This window comes from Lepisma saccharinum, chromosome 21 (genome assembly GCF_977018435.1).
Source record: "Lepisma saccharinum chromosome 21, izLepSacc3.1, whole genome shotgun sequence".
NCBI classification, from domain to species: Eukaryota; Metazoa; Arthropoda; class Insecta; order Zygentoma; family Lepismatidae; genus Lepisma; species Lepisma saccharinum.
This window is the reverse complement of record NC_139249.1, coordinates 31,203,802-31,223,560: the sequence shown is the minus strand read 5'-3', so window position 1 is coordinate 31,223,560 and position 19,759 is coordinate 31,203,802. Positions and strand designations below refer to the sequence as shown.

Sequence of the window (19,759 nt, the reverse complement as noted above, 5' to 3'; positions counted from 1 at the left end):
ACATTCAAATCTATGTTTCCCGTGACTCTTTTTAAAACCCTTCTCTTTTTAATCAAGTGATTCTCTTCGATGGTGTGAGCTGAAGCATTTGATTAAAAAGAGAAGGGTTTTAACTGCATAATTGTTAATGAACACCCCGTTTTCAATAAACAGCGGTTTTGTAATTTACCTGTGTATCCTTGGTCAACCATAAATACTTTGTGAGGAATATTATATACAGTCTCAGGTATTTCGATACAATCTGCAAGCTATCCGCGATCAAATGAAAAGGGTTAGAAAGGGAGAGAGAGGAAGAGATAAACACGGTGAGAGGTGCTAGGCATACTTACTTTCCAAAGAAAAAGTTCCTGTTCTGCAGAAATCTTGATAGAGTACGAAGTGCTATTTCTATCTGACGGTATACCTTGAAAAAATAATGAAGAAATGGTTCTCAAACAACAATCACTAATATATGTAATATCCATCATGCATGGGTACACGACATGCTTTAGGAACATCAATATCTAATTAAAACACTATATGACACCTACAGGATGGAAAAAAAATAAACGATTTATACAATAGAAGAAAGGAAGGAAATTTTGTAGTGAAAAAAAAGATTAACAAAGAAAAGAGAGGAAAATTCATTTTAAAATCTTGGCACGAAAAACTGCGAAAGGAAAAATATAAACATATAATTATTTTCATTTTGTTGACATTGCTTGTTGAACTTACACTACAAACTGTTTCAGCACTTAACAGAGTACTTTTCCAAGCCATGTAAATTATATTTTATACACATAACGATGCCTGATGTTAACAATATTTCATATCAATTGTTGTAAGATAATGTTTTAGTTACAGAAAACAGTAAAACATAAAAAAATATTATATCTCATTTTGTAATTCAGAAGAAAGATTAAGAAAGCACATTTAGGATACAAACACGTTTATCTGTAATGTAACTGTGCATGGGGGTCGAGAGAGAGTTGAGATCCAAAAAACCATTAACCGTTCCCCTTCCCCTTGAAATTGGTATAGTTTATTTCATAGTCGACAGTTGTTGATTTGGTTTATTTTACTTCGCATTTCTGCAACTTTTGGTTAATCGCGAAGATGAGGATGAGTGACGATATGATGAAATTGATGAAGGGACACTCACAAAGAACACCCATGCCCTCGAACCCGGAACCCCTGACGTCATAACACGCTGTTCATACCACTCCGCCACGGATGCCAGCGCGATAGTCGATAGAAGAAATGGATTTTAATTCATTAGTATTCCATCAAAATAAGCCTCCTCCCCCCAAAAAAAAAAACTGATCTCGAAAAAGTATAATGCTGAGACCAATTCAGAACTTGTTTTCGTGTTCTACCACATTAATAAAAATAATAAATAGTTACCTTACCAGGAAGAGTTTCCAAAAACTCTCAGACTTTCCTTTATTGAGGTGTGTAAATCTTTTATAACAATATATGAGTGGCTCCAACAGCTATTATTTCAGTGTAATAATTTCAAGGGGATCAGGGTTCAATCCCAGGTGAAGACACCTTGCACAGAGGTTCGGATCCCATTTTAAACTATGTATTTCGATTGGCGTATCTGAGCATAAATTAGGCTTAAAACAAACTTGGATGTTTTTACAGTGTAAAAACTCATTTAAAATCTGTAAGAAAAACGTATCGGATATTCGCTCATCAAGCATATCGAGTGCAGTGTCTCCTTGGTCCGCTCCCACAATTGGTAAGCTTTAGACCAATAAGCTCCAGAAAGAACTAGATGCGTATCACGGTTACCTGATTGCATACATTAGTTAAGGAATGATTAACCCAGTTATAGTATCTTCATTGTGATATTTTATATCCCCGATGGCGTAGTTGTAACGTTGCCTTCATATAATCAAAAGGTCCCGTGTTCAATCACCGGTTGAAGTAGCTATGGTTTGCATCCCACTTTAAACTGTAGGTATAGTCTCGATTAATCTATATGTGCATAAGGTGAGCATAAAATAAACTCTTGTCGAGTAGAAGTATCTCCATGGATATGATGATGATGATACTACGTCACAATTGGTTATGCACAATTACAGTATTGAATACATGATTATAAAATAATACAGTGGATCCTACAATCTCACACATCATCATAAATTCAAATTGTAGGTTTCCACAAGATCAGCTACTAAACCTCTTGCCTTATTTAGACATGTAAGAATTGAGATGTACCTACGGGAATATCTGGGAATTTTATAATAATAATATAAATGATGATGATGTTTTATTTGAGTTCCATGAACAGTCAACTAGCCAGATACAGCACGTTGTCAAAGTAGAATGCAACATATTCCGAATAACTTGATATGAAGTAAAATAGTTATAATAGCACTACAGTTACCTTACATTAATATACTCTACAAAAACATAATATTGGGCCACAAGTTGAAATCTATTCTAAGACTTTTCAAAGCTAATTAATTTAAATTGTAGATAATATCCTTCATAATATCGTATTATATTGATCGTAATACTACTAGTACCACTATTACTATTACATCAACTGCTGCTGCTACTTAATCAATTCTCTCCAAACGATCAGAGCTTCCTTCCAAAATTCCTGACCACTCATGCAAATGTGTACTACAGATAAACATATTATTGGCAGATGTGGAACTCAAGGAGGAAAAATCTCTGCACTGAACCCCTGCTGGGAATTGCCCTCTGCAAGAATTTTCAAAATAATCCGCTGATAGGCGCCACTCTCACTCGTGTTTCCACTTCTTCTTATAATAAAGAACAAGAGATGGCACTGCTAAATTTCAACTCTGTCAAGGACTAAGCCTGACGTCACCGAAACCATTGCCCTGAAGGGATGGATGTTTAATGTATAATACGTTTATCTGTGTGTGAACTGTAGGTCCTACATCGCACTTAACATAAATTGGCAATTGTGTCAGTTTCTAAGATGGCTACTCTCGCGGAAAACAATTAATTGAAGAGCTCATGTCAAAAATGGATGCATCAACTTACCTCAGTTGTTGACTTTGAAGCCCAATTCGTGCTTTGGAGGAACTTTCGAACGTCCCTGTCCTTCTTGCAGCAGACGAGCATATTCAAAGGAAACGGGTAGGGGCTTCCGTACCGAGGGAAGGTCACTCTTCGCCTGATGTTACCCACGCACCATGACAAGTACAACTGCCAATGAAACAATAAAGCGTGGTGTGATACACCTTTAAAACATCTAGCCATGTCTTCGCATACGTTATTTTACAAAGATATCTATCGTGCAATAAAATAACATTTCCAGTTCATGAGACATAGATAGGGTCATGTTACTCGCCAGATTTTTTCAAAATGCAAAATTAAAAACAAATGTAAAAGTGAAGGCAGATATAATGCCTATGTAATAAATTGTGAGCCTTTGTAGGGAGTCTCAGTAAGGAACATGTTAATAATATGGTATTGACATGTTATAATATTTTATTAACATGTTCTTGAGGCTGCCGATTGTACCACGTAAGAGCACTCTTTTCATAACAGAATAAGGACTAATAATTTTTATGTTAACGAAAGAAATGTTATTTGTAATATCCACGAATCGAATGCACGAACGATGATAAATATATCATATATTTACGAATTCTTATCGTTAACTTTGCGTAATTATCTATGTTGCCATAGCAAACTGACTTTAAAACAGTAAAGAAAAAATCACTTCACATACACACACACACACACACACTACATAGTCGCCCAAGGATGTAGTAAATGCCACGTATTAATCCGAAGTACCCCGCTTACCGGCGAAATTAGCCTAACCCATTAACTCAAGTGCAGAGATTTATTTTAATTGAAATATTTCACAATTACAAGTAAAGTAATCGTGTACTTTTGTCGCAGAAGATGGAAATGTTGCCCTAGTACTGACACACATTCTTTTACATCTCTTGAAAAACTTTGTTTTCATATCCGTTAATTTTTCTGCATGAAAAACTAGGATTGTAGTTTCGCCAGCCCACCCCCTCCCCAAGCACCGACATTTTGTGTGTTTCTTAAACCATGGTTTATGATATTTACATCAATTTTATTACATATACAGGGTGAGTCATAAGTATCCATACAAATGGTGAAAACGGTGAATAATGTTTATTTTTCCTTTTCAGGCAGGTGAACCAATGAAAAAGAGATGCCACTATCGAAGGAAGAACGGATTGACATTATTCTGTTGGCTGGGAGTGATACCACCCGTCATGTAGCACGTACATTCAATGCAACCCACAGAACGCAGATAACCCATGACACCGTGGCCAAACTTATCAAGAAATTCAGAAGGATAGGTTCCGTCGCCGACGAAAGCAGGCCTGGAAGACCAAAGACAGCAACAGATGAAAGGAGGGTAACGCAGGTGCCACGGTGTCACGGGTTATCTGCGTTCTGTAGGTTGCATTGAATGTACAGTCATGGAAAAACGTTCTTCCCCATAAGGCTTTAATAGGAGCAAGTAATGCAGGAGGGTAGGCAACACATATTGCACCCTTCGATGATCGGGTGATTTTGCCTGTCTTAACACCGAGAAATGTGTTCCACGCGAAGGTCAACATGACAGGAAAGCAAAGAGGGTCACGTGACTATTGGTAATGTAGAGTGTTGTGCTTCTCCACGTCCCCAGTTCTTGATCCACATTGCAGAAAAAGTAGAGCTGCATGCAATATATGAAAATAGGTTGTTTTCAACTACACGCTTAATTATGATTTTCCCAATTGTAAATCTATCAGACGTGTCTCCCGATTTAGTCGGGACAGTCTTTTACTTTGAATTCCTGTTTGTCATAGGCGTAACTTGACGGGAGCAGAAAGGGCATTTGTAACCCCCCCCCCAAAAAATCAGGTTTCTTAAAGATGCTAAAACAGGAATTAAATACTATGATTTGACGCGTCCAAAAAAAGTATTATATTGAAAGATTTTTCCCAAATACGTAGATAGAAATTTAATACTTTGAAAGTGTCTCAGATTTGTTTATTGTCACAACTTAGTGTGGCACAGGTCTACTACAAAAGTGGAATTTCGTAACAGAAATATGAACCCACTCCTTTTATTTCGTAGCCGATTTCATCTTGAAACTGAAATTCAGAATGTTAGTTAATAATGTCATTGGTAAACAATAAAAAAATGTGTTAGACCCAATTCTTTAATACCTTATCATAATCTATATCGCAAGTTGAAATTTTGTTGTAAGTCCACTGTATGCAAAAAAAAAAAAAAGGTAAAGTTCTCACCTGTGCTTGGCGCTACGCCATGAAGGCGTATAGGGGGTGTGGGGGTAACGCCCCACACTTTCTTGATTCGTTCGTGAGTGTGGGTGATGTGATCAGCATCACGCCGCCCCACACTTTCTTGATTCGTTCGTGAGTGGGGGTGATGTGATCAGCATCACGCCGCCCCACACTTTCTTGATTCGTTCGTGAGTGGGGGTGATGTGATCAGCATCACGCCCCTGACCGCCTTTACCACCAGGGTTTCCCCCAGGTACCCATGTCATTCGACGCTGGGTGGGCGCTGGGGCCGCTTCCAACGTTAGAAAAGTTCCCGGGCTTGAACCGGCCGGGAATCGAACCCGGGACCTATAGCATGGTAGTGAGACGCGTTACCGACTGAGTCACCGGCAGAGATAGACTAATCTGAAGTGCATACAGTTTAAAGTGGGACCCGAACCACTATGTGCGATCACCTGGTATCGTACCCCAGACCCCTTGATTACAAGGCCTTACCACTACGCCATCAGTGAGGCGCACACAATCTTTGTATTTTGACCTTTTTAAACCTATATGTATCATATAAGAGGTTGTTTAACGTTGCTATGCCTCTATGGATTATATTTAGCCAGTATTCGAGCACATAGCGTCAGGTTTCATAGAATATAAGCTTCTCTTCCATGTTTATTGTTTCCTGTCTGCAGTAGAAAAACTGGCAGGTTCCCATAGCTTTTCTTTCAATAGTCTTCCAATGGTTGCATATCATATCACTCAAATTTGATTCATTCGTTTCGAACACAATCCCCGATGGCGCAGTGGGATCGTGGGCGCCTTGTAATTAAGGGATCCCGGGTTCGATACTCGGTGGAGGAACATAGTGGTTCGGATCCCCCTTTAAATTATAGGTCCATTCACGATTAGCCTAACAGGACATAAAGTGGACTTAAGACACCAAATCAAGCAACTAACACAATCCCGTTATTGTCCAGATTATCGAATCCAGAACCTTCGTCGCGAATAACATAAGCAGGAAGACAACGTGAAATAACCGAACAGAAACAGAACCTAAAACCTACATAGGATAGATTGGATTAAGTCGACGATACAGCACGGGTTCTGAAATGAAAAAGAATACGAAAGTTGAAGGACCTGTATACGCACCCACTTTTCCTCCACTCAATGGGGAAGATATCCTTCTAGCTGAGAAGCCTTTACGTAGGAGTGCCCTGAGGGAACTTCAAGGCCACGACGATAAAGTGCAATGACGGGACCAAAACATACGGCAGATATCTGTGTTCCTCCTTATTTCGTACGCCATTGAATACTGGAACACGTGACCTCGTCTTTGGTAGAGCAGAAGCCTGCTTGCTTGCCACAACCCTTTAGTTCAGTGACCTTCGGCCGTAGTCGGCAAGAGTGAATGACTCACCAGATACTTGTTGTCTGTGAGGCTACACAAGAATAGATATTTCGTTAGTGGCTGTAAGTATTGTTTCATCTGCAGTTATATCAGTTAACATTTCAATAGTTTCCTAATGGTTACGTTAGTGATAAACATGTAAATTAGTTCTCGAGAGTGAACGTTTTATCTATTTGAACGGGGGATTTTTATACAGCCTGCATGTATTATTTTTTCCTGAAACAAGAAGAAATTCGAAGACGCAAAAAGAGTTGTATAAGAGTAGTTAACAAAAGGAAAAAAGAAGAAGAAATCGAAAATGTTAATGCTGAAATAAATTATGGTAGTGATCGAGTGAATAACATTTTGTCATGGGGCCTCCTCGATGGCGTAGTGATAACGTCGTCGCTTTGTAATCAGTGGATCCCGGGTTTGATACACGGTGGATGCACATAGTGGTTAGTATCCCACTTTAAACTGAAGGTCGAGTCCAGATTAGCATATCTGTGCACCAAACCAAAACTAAGAAAGAAATTGTCACAGTGTAAGAAAATTTCATGTTCAACCACATACGAAACACAAGGGAATAATATATTGCAGTTTGGAGTTCACATCTGTAGCATCTAACCAGCACAATTATGAATCGCAACATATCGTATCAGATCCATTTTTATTATACATGTATGATAATATAAGGGAAGTAGAGGAAAGAGAAAACCAAGCGAAACACGGACGCCTTCTCCAGAATTTCAAATCTCGTTACATAAGGTTCTGGGTTGGAGTCCCGAACAGGCATGACTTTCTTGTTCTTGCCCTTTTATCTGCTTCATTTCATCATAATTCATCATTATGGTTTACCTGCAGGGGAAGAATACTGGCAATAATTGCCAATACAAAGCCAATGACAAACAGAACAACTCGATTACGGAGGTGCCAAGAAGAAACGAGACTTGACAGTTTCTCCGTCTCTCGGTTTGTCGAATTGAAAATTGCTCTCCCGTTCTCGGTCTCGATTAGTTAAATATAGAAATCGAAAATGTATGTGAATGAATATACATGTATTTTATATATTCCGGTTTTGTAGGAGATTTCGTGAGAGATGAAATAAGTACTCTTCCATCGTATTTATTTTTATAATTTTTATTCCCTGTTCGATGATCGCGACGATAAGGACGAGTGACCATTACATGAAATTGATGACGAAATAGTCAAACACCCGCGACAAGGACGGTACTCAAACCCGGGAACTTTGGCGACGATATCGAATGTCAATCACTTAATGAGCTTGACCACCGAGCCTGCTTAATGTTGTTTCTCTCAGGTAATTCGTAATAACTGTCAATATCCCACATTCACTATAATTTGCTTTGTAATTTATCTTATTGTTGTGATTAACCTGAATTCAAAGAATTAGTTCAAAGGCAAAAATGCAAGATTGAATGTCTCTGATGTTACTTCGTGCCGAATAATATGACGTGGTATTATGATATGAATTTATTACTCATATAATATGCCTAGTCATTCCATTGATTGATCCCAATTGAGCACACAAAATATGCTATAATGTCCACTCCATGGAGGAGTGGTTAGCACAGCGCGCTACGATGCCATGGGTCCCTGGTTAGAATCTCGACTTGGGCGTGGGTGTCCTTGGTAAGTGTCCCTTCATCAATTTCATCATAGCATCACTCATCTTCATCGTCGCTATTTGCCAAAAGTGAAAGAATAGCAAATCTAAATAACAAACATCCAATCAAATCGAACATCTCTACCGATTTAATTCTATACGGTACCGAATTCCCACTTTATTACTGCATCTTAAGTCATTTTACAGCATCTCAATTGTTTTCCGATTCGAAAACATTTGGAATGTTGTTTTGTGCAGTTGATTGTGCATTGTTTCGTTGTTTGGATTGTTTAATTAACGTCGCATTAATTAGTTTTAGACCAATCGTGACGGGGGAAGCAAGAGCACAAAGAAAGCAAAAAAGACAAGGAAGAGACCACGGCTTTCTTTAAAGATAGCATCCCGTGAATACAACTCAAGTGACTGCAGAATATTATGAATAAAATTTATTTCGCTTTTTCCTTTTATTTCTGTTTCAGTTATTTTACTTCGCTTTTCTTCTACCACTCGCGTTACTCGTGTCGGTGAGGAAGAATTATAAACTCGTGAAATGGACGATGGTACAAAAAAATATATGCCTCTCCCACGGTTCGAAACTGTCAGTACAAAATATTGTCTTATTTTTAAAATTTACGGGCAAATATGGTTTGTCACGTAGCAATTTTCGCTTATCTCTTTCTCAAGGGGTTCCATTGCCTCTCTGATGTCGTAGTGGTAACGTCTTCGCCATGTAATGAAAGGCTTCCGAATTCAATACCAAATAGAGAGGCATTTGGTTCGGATCCCATTTTAATCTGTAGGTCCAGTGCATGAACTGGACTTAAACAATTAACGTGTGGCATGTGGTCTGTGATGAGAACCATCATTTCAGCGAACCTCTTGACAATGACTCTAATATCACTTGAAAGAATAGTATTTCTTTACGAGTAGGTCTTGTCAAGAAACCAGTTCCTGAAATTTTCTTCTGGAGGCATCGTAGCACCCAGCTGTTTGTTGTGGCTGGGGCACGAGTCATGTGACTCATGCTATCAAAGCTCAATCCTTCCCGAGAACTCAGAATCACCAGGCAAACTTAAGCGAATATTTTGTTATTTGGGTTGCATAAACAACAGGCTTTAAGACGTTACGAAATTCTACGTCCCGTGGCCCAGGTATTTTTTTCTAAGACTGTACGTGCTACACGCTGGGTGGTACCACTCCCAGCCAACAGAATGATGTCAATCCGTTCTTCCTTCGTTAGTGGCATCTCTTTTTCATTGGTTCACCTGCCTGAAAAGTAAAAATAAACATTAGTCACCGTTTTCACCATTTGTATGGATACTTATGACTCACCCTGTACGTATATAATTATATTTTATTTTATAATGGGTAAAGTTTCACAAGCTTCTCGTTTGTATTATATCACACCCCATACGGTTGTTTTGTGTATTGAATAGTTTTGAATTAAATTGACGTTTTAAGTCCACTTTATGCACATATAGGCTAATCGGGACTGGACCTTCAGATTAAAGTGTGCAATGTGCCTATCGAACCCGGGACCCCCTTTGATTACAAGGCGACGACGTTACCACAACGCCATCGGGGAGGCCCTTTCAATAGTTTGTTGAATCAGTTTCAAGATGGTTAATTGTCTGTTGTTGAGAAAACGCACAATCCCACAGTCGCCAATTCTAATGTTTTTCTGTCTTTTCACTAGATGTTAGTTTTCATTGTATATTTTCCTGACTGTTGGTACCAATCTGAAATTTGTTAGTGTTGTTAATTTGTTATCATCCACAATGCAGCATTTTTTTCCTATTAGCGGAGTAAGTGATTACAAGTTCACTTACCTCTGCACTTCCTAACACACCATTCACTAGAGTCATGTAAGTTCTCATCTCCTTCCTCTGATCGGAAGTTAAGGAGTCTGACAGAGAAATATCCTGGAATAGAAGAAGTGAGAGGAAGTGCTTTATTTTTAAGAAATTAATGTCCTTAAATTTTATTATTAACAGTAGTGTGCTTTAGCCTTTTACTTTCGGGGAGAGAGAGCGGAGACTGACACAATTTGCTGGATTCAGGTGTAGACAGGAAATGCAAACTACACAAATTTAGCAGGAGTGTACACTACCCTTTCGAGGGGAATACATTAATAATGATAATTTTTATTTTTCTTATGTTACGTCACATTGGTGCCATTTTGGACTATGCTGAGAATGGACACTCGCAAAGGAACTCTCATGCCCAGGACAAGATTTGAACCCCTTCGGTGGCAATATTGTGAGTCAATCTATCAATGTGTTCGGCCACCGGGTCGGCGAATAATGGTAAGAGGAAATTTGAAATACATGAAAATGCTTTTTTTATAGCTCTGACATCATTGTGTCACTGAGAATGGCAGCTTAAGTCAAGGGGGACGATAGAACTTACCCTGTGCGTGCATGTGCGTGTATAATCTCGGCCCTACCTTCGACGCACCTCTCTCTCCCCTCTCGATTGTTCTCATATCAGCTCTGATCTCACCCCTTTCCGATAACTGCCCTGCATTTTTGTTCCAACCCTTCCGTTTCTCGCTATCACCACCTAGCTCACCTCGGCAGTGACCGCACATTTATACCTGAGGAATTTCCCTCTCGTCACTTTTCATACCTGCACCAACAGACATTCCACGATAAAACTACAAAATGAATAATTCAATATTACCACATAAAACTAAAATTTCACAGTACAAATGAAAAATTAACGAAAACTAATCTTTGAAGATGATAAATAAAAAATAAAGTATAAAATTAACCCCCATCCATATGTTAGTGAGGATTCGAACCTAAGACCTTTGACATCGTACCACGATAAGCAACTAAGAAACGCAGTTCATAAACAATCCCGCAAGTATGTGTATATGTGAATGCTCGCAGGTTAACAAAAATGCTTATACCAGTTATTATACACTAATCAAACTTTATTCAAAATTATACTTGATCTTCTATTATCATTTTCCATATGTTCAGCATGCGGTTGATGGAAACTGAAGATGTACAATAATCATTGTAATTACTCTGTATTGTAGTCGTTTTGAAATCGTGACGATGAGATGTCATGAAATAAGTTATAGAAAAATACAAGGAAACAAAAACGATTAAGGTGGAAACGCTGTTGTACGTTAATGTATTTGTACAGTGAATATTACGAAGGAAAAAATTGTATTTATAACACTTACAATGCTCCTGTTGACTAGGCTACGAAGCTAAGGCCCTTGTTTACGTTACATAATAAGCCCTTATCAATATATTGCTCTAGACACTACTTCTTGAGCATGTATATTATAATTAATTATTTGACTTAAAATATAAAATTATCCATGTTAATTGCTCTAACCTTTGTGCGGAAGAACGCAACGATTGGATCAAGTTCTGATACTATGAAAGGCCCGCATTTGATGAAAGGGACACGTCCTATTAAAACAGAAAGAGAAAGGTTTCTTATAATTGACCAAGATAAGGAGCACCAGTAACATTAGACAATGCCAACTTCTTAAAAAAACACTATAACATCGTTTCAAACTTCAATGATTTGTAAATACTGTATGTACGAGGGTGGTTCAGCATGCTCCGCCCCTGACATAGAAGGAACCCTCGTAGGAAAACCAAATCACTGTCACTTTTCAACATAGTCCCCTGCAACATTAACACACTTTTCCAATCGGCCTTCCAGTGCTTCAATCCCAGCAGAAAAAAAATATTTTGGTTGGTCCTGCAATCAAGCATTCACAACATCCATAACCTCGGAATCACTGGCAAAATGTTTTCCACAAAGGTGTTTCTTCATGTTCGGGAACAGGTGGAAGTCACTGGGGGCCAGATCTGGAGAATAAGGGGCATGAGGGACAATTTCAAACCCTGCTGTATGAATTGCAGCCACCGCAACTTGGGAGGTGCGGGCGGGAGCATTGTCACAATGGAACGACACACCACGGGCGAACATTCCGCGGCGTTTCTCCTTGATGGCAGTACGTAATTCTTCAATTAGGGTTGCAAAATAAACACCTGTGATTGTTTTTCCCTGTTGGAGATAATCTATCAAAACGATTCCTTCTGCATCCCAGAACACAGATGCCATCACTCTGCCCTTTGATGGTTGAACCTTGAATTTCTTTGGGGGTGTTTCCATTGCATGCTTTGGCGTTTACTTTCGGGATCGAAGTGGTAAACCCACGTTTCATCCATTGTAACAAATCTCTTCAGAAACTTTGGCTTGTCAACCTTTATTGTCCGCAACAGGTTCTGACTTGTCACACGACGTGTCCTCTTTTGGTTGACCGTCAGCATTCTCGGGACCCAATGTGCAGAGATTTTTTCCATTAACAAATGATGATGAAAAATTGAATGCACACTGCCAGTTGAGATGCCACATGTGTCTGCTATATGGCGGACAGTCACTTGCCGGTCTGCCAAAATCATGTCATGCACTTTTGTAATCATTTCTGCTGTGGTCACCGTTGCAGATGAGCCACCACCATGCTCATCTTCACAGGTCTGCCGACCACATTTAAATTCACGGCATCATCTCTTCACTGGATCATATGAGTTGCTAGAGTCTCCAAGAGTTCCCACCATATCTGCATGGATGTCTTTCGGTGTTAGATTTTTCTTGAGTAAATATTTTATCACTGCTCGGACCTCAGATTTTTCCATTGTATCACATGTGGCTACACTTCTTACTGATCATCAACGTGTAACAAAGAGAGAAATTGTTGTAAATTCTTGAAACTTTGTGGATATTAGTCTAAAGAATGAACAATGTTACATATAAAATTACAGGTCTCTACTATCAATGGAAATGGGTCAGGGGCGGAGCATGCTGAACCACCCTCGTACTACGTATATATGCGTATGTGCCATCAAGAATAACACCATTGACATCTTTTCTATGAACCTAAGGGACCTCAGTAAAGCCACTATTAACACAATGACCTAAGCTTAAACACATAATTTCCTAATGAAATGATATGTGATCAAGTGTGTGTGTGTGTATATATATATAGGAAATAATTTTAAATGTATTTTTATGTAGGTATGTGTATATAATATGTATATTACAGAAATATATGTAATTGTATTCACTGTGTATCCTTCATATAGGCTCTGTATGAATTATAATTAGTAGATGCAAGTAGTGTAATTGGCCCTACAACCAGGACCGGAAAGTATGAGCCCCCCTCTGGCAGATTTGCCTACACTTAAAACTTGCTCAACATGCCCATATGAGCTTTTTGCTCAAGTGTGGAACCCTGTCTAATCCAAGATTTTTGTAAAAATGCCCTCGGGAAGTTCCTGAGAAAGTATGACCCCCTCAGATTGATTTGTCTACACTTACAAAAGGCACTTCTGTCAGATTGTTGTCCATAAATTTGTTAAAAATATGCCCCTCTTGATATTTTTTTTGCCCACACCTAAAACTAAGCCAAACGTATTAACACACACACACCCACACACCCACACATATTTACTTCCGGTCCACTTCCGGTTCACTTCCGGTCCACTTCCGGTTCACTTCCGATCCACTTCCGGTCCACTTCCGGTTTGCCTACTTCCGGTCAACTTGTGGCCTATTTCTGGTCAACTTGTGGCCTATTTCTGGTTTATTTATATTGCATCATGTTTTGCAACAAATTATTACCTAATATTATGCAAAAAATTATTAGACATGTGTTGTTTTCTGATTGGTTGCTTATGACATAAAGTGATGATGCGTTATATTCTGATTGGCTTATTGTTTCAGATGCTTTCAATGCGGTCCGTGCTTAGCGTATATAAAGAGATTTTGTATTGCATATCAGCCAGTATTGTGAGAGCTGTTGAAGAGTAAGGGTGTGTTGTTGCAGTGCTGCTCATATTTTTTAAACACAAAAATATTGCAGATTTGTGTAAATTGAATTACAAATCTATTTGATTTAATATACAGAATTTTTAACAACCTGTCATAGGTTTATTAAGTATAGAGTTTTGATTTGAACCCCAAGAAATTTTATATAAATACCACAGCCAAAAATATTAACACACATACACACATACACACACACACAAAATATACAAAGCACACTGCTGAACCCAACTGATATTTTTTATTAAGCATAGAATTTTGATTTGAATCCCAAGAAATTGTATATAATAAACAACAACAAAAATGCCAAATCAAAAATATTGTAATCAATGCAAAAAGAATATATCTAGCCCCAATTGGGCTAAGCATCAAAGGAATTGTAATCCAGACAAATGCAGAACTCCCACAAAAATTTGCCCTAAATGCCATAGAGAATATAGCATGCAATACTTCCATATACAGATAAAGGTACTTGCTCTGTACAGTCATCAACATTGCCCCCACAACCATCTACATCTGGTCTGAAAAGAAAGCATGAAGCACCTGTTAATGCTTCACCGGCAAAGCAGCCACGCTATGAACCCATCCATAGCAGTTTTAATGGCCAATTAAGGGATTACCGGTTTGTATCAGAGCCAAGATGTGGTATTAAGAATTTTTTGAACAGTGTAAATCCTGATGTGCAGGCAATTCTAAATGCACAAAATGGCTCTTATAAGCTGTCCCTCAAATTGTTTACACAATATAAGAAGCCAAATGGCACAAAATTTACACAGCCCCACATAACAGAAACTGTACCTGTATACTCAAATGCAAATTCAGACAAAATAATAAGCAGTTTGATAGATCAATTAAATATTAAACACTCTGAATTTGCTGGAAAAGAGTCTGGATGGAGCCTATGCGGTTCTCCACACAAGTTATATGTTAATATTTCTGAATTCAGCCCATTACAAGGATCTACATATCTGCCATTACCTGCCAATATCAAAAACAAAACAGCCGTGGTTAATATAAAAAATAATGATGAGAAATGCTTTTTGTGGTGTATTTTAGCTGCTTTGTATCCAGTTTCAAGCCATCCTGAGAGAATAACTTATTATAAACAACATGAAAATGATTTTGATGAGGCAATGGAGGGTTTAGAATATCCAATGTCTGTTCAGAATATTGATAAATTTGAAAAAAAAGGCCAGGGATATTAATGGTAAACAATTATCTATTAATGTATTTACTTGTTCTACTGGCCGTGGCAATTGCTTGATAGATCCTCTCAGAATCAGTACATTTGATGATGATTCTGCTGTTCCGATTGATCTGCTCTTAATTGAAGGGAATGGCACATATCATTACACTCTGATACACAGTCTTGAAGCTTTAGTCAGAAAACAATTAGACAAATCTAAGACAATATTCAAGTTGTGCAGAAGATGTTTAAGTGTTTTTGATGGTAGAAAAATAATAAATGGGGTTCGTGAAAAAAATGCAGAAATTGCTAAAAACAAGTTAATTGAGCATCTGAAATACTGTGGCAATTATAAACCTGTTCATATGGTGATGCCTAATCCAAGTGAAAAAGCCAAATTCAAAAAATTTGAAGCCTTGTTGGAACACCCAGCATATATAGTCTGTGATTTTGAATCAAATCTCAAACCCCTTGCATTCTGCAGCCCAGACCCTGAGGAATCTTCAATTACATCATATCAATTACATGAACCTTCCAGCTTTTATTATGTGGTTGTACAGGATGGTGTTGTTAGTAAAGAATATTTATACATGGGAGCAGATGCCATCAAAGAATTTGCACATAGAATAGAAAATGAGTGCCATAACCAGAGGTCGGAAGTAGCGCGTTACTTGTTGCGGCGCTACTGTAGCTAGCTACAAAATTTGTAGCTGTAGCTGTAGCGGCGCTACATTTTATAAATTGTAGCTGTAGCTGTAGCGTCGCTACAAAATTCTTGTAGTTTGTAGCGAAAATCACCTCGCTACCGCTACTTTTCTTGTTGGAGTTTTGAGGTAAATGTTTACGTGGCAACAGTGTTTACCAGAGAAGAAGAAGAAGAAAGGTTGCCATGCAACTGTGTAGCGCGTTAACTTTGTTGTTTGTTCCTAAAGGAAACAGTATAAATACCTTCGTCTTTGGTCTCTCGATCTCATTTGTATTTTGTTTTGGAGGTAGTGGAAGCTCGTGAGCCCGTTAATTTTGTGCGTCGCCTTTGTTTTATAGTACCACGTTATTATTATGAGTGATATCGACAGCGACGATTGTGGAAGCAAACCACGCGAGAAGTTGCCATGGGAAGAATACAATAAGTTTTTTACTTTCAAGAGGACAGGGAAAAATGGAAATTTCATTGTAAGCTGCAATCTTTGCTGCATAGGAAACGAATTGTCGGTGACGAAGACCAGCACATACAATATGAAAATTCACTTACAGGTAAGTGTAAAATTAAAGGATATAATAATAATGAAAGGGGAGATATAAACTCGGTCACATGTTTCATTACAATTTCTTGAAAGTGTGTAAATGTAGAAATAATGCAATTACATGCCACGTTGTTTACCTGCCAGTTGGTAACCATTAACATTTATCATACATTTGTACATTTTACACAGTTTTTCTCCTGTGTGCTATTTGGACAGTCTTTCGAACAAAGGCATGTAGTGCTCACCGAAGTCGGTAAGTGGTTGGTTTCATTAAATAGTACTAGATTTTCGACTTCTGTCCAATGTATCACTTTGGAAGGATTAATTGAAGCATGCGAAAGTTTCCGAAATAAGTTTTTAAAATTGTGCAGAACGTGCACCTAGTTTTAGTCGAAGAAACCTCCAACTGTGCGCCAATTTCGTACTGGAAAGTAATTTCCAAATTTCCGTGCCCATAAAATTGAGGTGTGTGTGTTAACCTCAACTTTGAAACATTCGCCCGTAAATAGCGAGACCCGAATATAAAGTTCGGTATTATCTAACCTTCTTGCTTGGCCGAATCATTTTCTCATTAATATAGTAATATTTTGGGCCTAATCTGCCGTTTTGCAAATTGTCCAACGTACTGTTATTTCAACCCTTTTGGAAGAGCAAAAAATATTGTAGACCAAATGTTTGTTGCTTAGAATTTTGATCGACGTCTTCAATCGAAGTTATTTTTTCCCCGCTTAAATAAGAATTTTCAAAGGGATTGCAGAGAATTTCACAGTGCGAAAATTGAAATTTAGAGTTATAATGAATTTAATACCTTTTTCACTAATCAGGAGCTACTACAATGTGGAGTTCTTAAGTCAATGTGGTGTTCATTGTCATTTAATATCATGCACGTGTGATATGACCACAAAAGACATAAAAAAATGGAAGTGACTCTTTTCACCAGGTGGTGGGAATAGCATATGAGGCTATTTTCACCAACAAATGTAAATACTTGACCATAGCATTGTATTTGGCGCAAGTTTCTTTTGTTACATTGCGATTTCATCATTCTACGAATGCAATTTTTATATGCTTAGATTTAAATCTGTTAACACATACTGCGGAGTTTTAGTGATTACTTAAAGATGTATGCTTTCATAGTTATGTTAGGTGGGCCAGGTTTGGTTTTCTTAGCATTAAAATAAAGTCCTAAACGCATTCTACTAAACTTCCGATTTACTTCTACTAGTCTACAATACTTAAGTTGCTTCACGATGGAAAATGCATTGTCCGTGGGAAGCACGCATGCTCGCCTAAGGTAATTTTTAAGTGTTTTTTTCAACATTTATAACTTTTACCGAAATCCAAACAAAGGTTCAAATTTTGTGTGATAATGATTGCCAAAATTCTAAGATTAGTCTTACTGCTAGGATAATTTGAAAAAAAAAAAAAAATGCATAAAATAATCTAAGCAGTTACCCACATCCATGTTTGATACCCAGTGGAGGTACATTGTAGTTCAGATTTTAAAATGTAGGCCCACTCCCATTAGAACACCTTGTGATATTTTTCAAACTTCATAGTGTGAAGAAAAATTACTTGTCCATACGAAAATAAATGCACGCCGACATAAGTTTCTTACACATCAACAATTAAGGAATGCACACATACATGTAGTAGGCCAGGTTGGAGATCATACACATGAGAATTAAATTCTGGTGAAAATAGCTTCAAAGCTAGCTTCACCACCTGGTGAAAATAGTTACTCCATAAAAAAAAAATGTATTGAGAGCAATTGAACATAACTGCATAACCTCATAAGAATCACTGCCTTGTAGTTGATATTCTTCCTGCCCCTCCAATAAATATCTCTCAGGGCAGAATAACTTTTTTGTAGTGAAATGTTGAGACTGTGAGTAAAGTGTACAGATAGGTATCCGAGTAGCCATAGCCTGGAATGATGTTGAAGTGACATTTTCTCATTATCTGATTTCACAAACTTGGAGACATTTGCATTACTTTATGAATCTGGGGTCCTGGGTTTTCAATTCGTGGAATAAGGTGTTTTGACAAGTTATGAAAGAGTAGAGCTGTAGAAGGTATGAATCAAAATTCTTGACCCTCGTCCCCCCCCTCCCCACAAGGGTTGGAAATTAATAAAACAATTATTAATTATTATTCTTATTCACAGCTTTCATTCTTTCTAGTGTAATTAAACACTTATTTTAAAATTTAACATACTGCTTTGATATGGAATTCATAGCTAGACAAAAAATGAAACTGACTAATCAGTTTCTTCAGTGCATTCTTCAAATTTCAGTTCCGTTATTAAATGGAATGTGTGCACATTCATAGAGCTAGAATATATCCATACAGATATCCTCTAGTGTTCAAACCCAGTAAAACTTGACGTTAACGTAAAAACAAACATAACATTTATGTTACCACTTTGCCATTGGGTAAGCACTAAGGCTGAGCCAATATCACTTGGATGCTTGGGAATTGGAATGATAAAAGCTTTTTGAAATATTGATTGATATCAGAAATTATACTGCTCTAATTATTTGCATAAATTTACCAAAGTTTTTGCTTTAAAATATTCATGAATATTTTATGTTATGCTAATACAAAATTCAATGTTTTTGCACATAAATCGGGCACAACTTCCAATTTTGCATAATTCCCAGGATAATTAGCCTCTGCGAAAGTGTTTTGTGCCATTTATGTGGATCCTGCATACAATCAAACAACAAAAAAGTATCTGCCAGTATTGATAAATAGAAAAGATGCTTTCTGATACAGATACCACTTGTATCAGCTCAGCCCTAGTAGGCACACACATGAGGCAAAAACAAATTAATTCCTAGAAGCAATACCCAATGTCTTCTCTCATGACATGCTATTCACATTAAGGGAAGTGTTTTCCCACAAACACTAGGGACCAAAATTGTATATATTGTTTCCATTGCAGAATTATTTATCTCAAGACAACTTCACGTCTTTAGTTTCTGAGGTAACATGGGAGAAAGTTGCCATGGAATTCCACAGTATTTATTCATGACAGTCTCGGCAACTTTTATTCTTATAACGGGACCTTATAAATGGTCCCGTGGCATTTTACTGTATGGTAACATGTGTAAGATTTCCTGTGATTATTTTAAATCCCAAGTATTTTGTAAGAAGTTCAAAATTTCAGAGATTAAATCTTGTTACTGTATCACTGCACCTTCATTTGTGCAC

The 19,759-nt window shown here is 37.7% G+C and overlaps 1 protein-coding gene across 2 annotated transcripts in view; it reads right to left on the bottom strand.

The window, feature by feature from the left end:
- The window catches only part of LOC146004234 (metaxin-2-like), a 49,753-nt gene that overhangs the window by 9,698 nt on the left and 20,296 nt on the right, over positions 1-19,759 (bottom strand). For both annotated transcript variants that reach the window (XM_083142910.1, XM_083142911.1), the window contains 4 exons: positions 11,609-11,685; positions 10,084-10,176; positions 3,007-3,171; positions 330-403 (listed from right to left, as the gene is read on the bottom strand). In XM_083142910.1, coding sequence (XP_082999036.1) covers positions 330-403; positions 3,007-3,171; positions 10,084-10,176; positions 11,609-11,685 — 409 coding nt within the window. The remainder of the gene's footprint in view (positions 1-329; positions 404-3,006; positions 3,172-10,083; positions 10,177-11,608; positions 11,686-19,759) is intronic.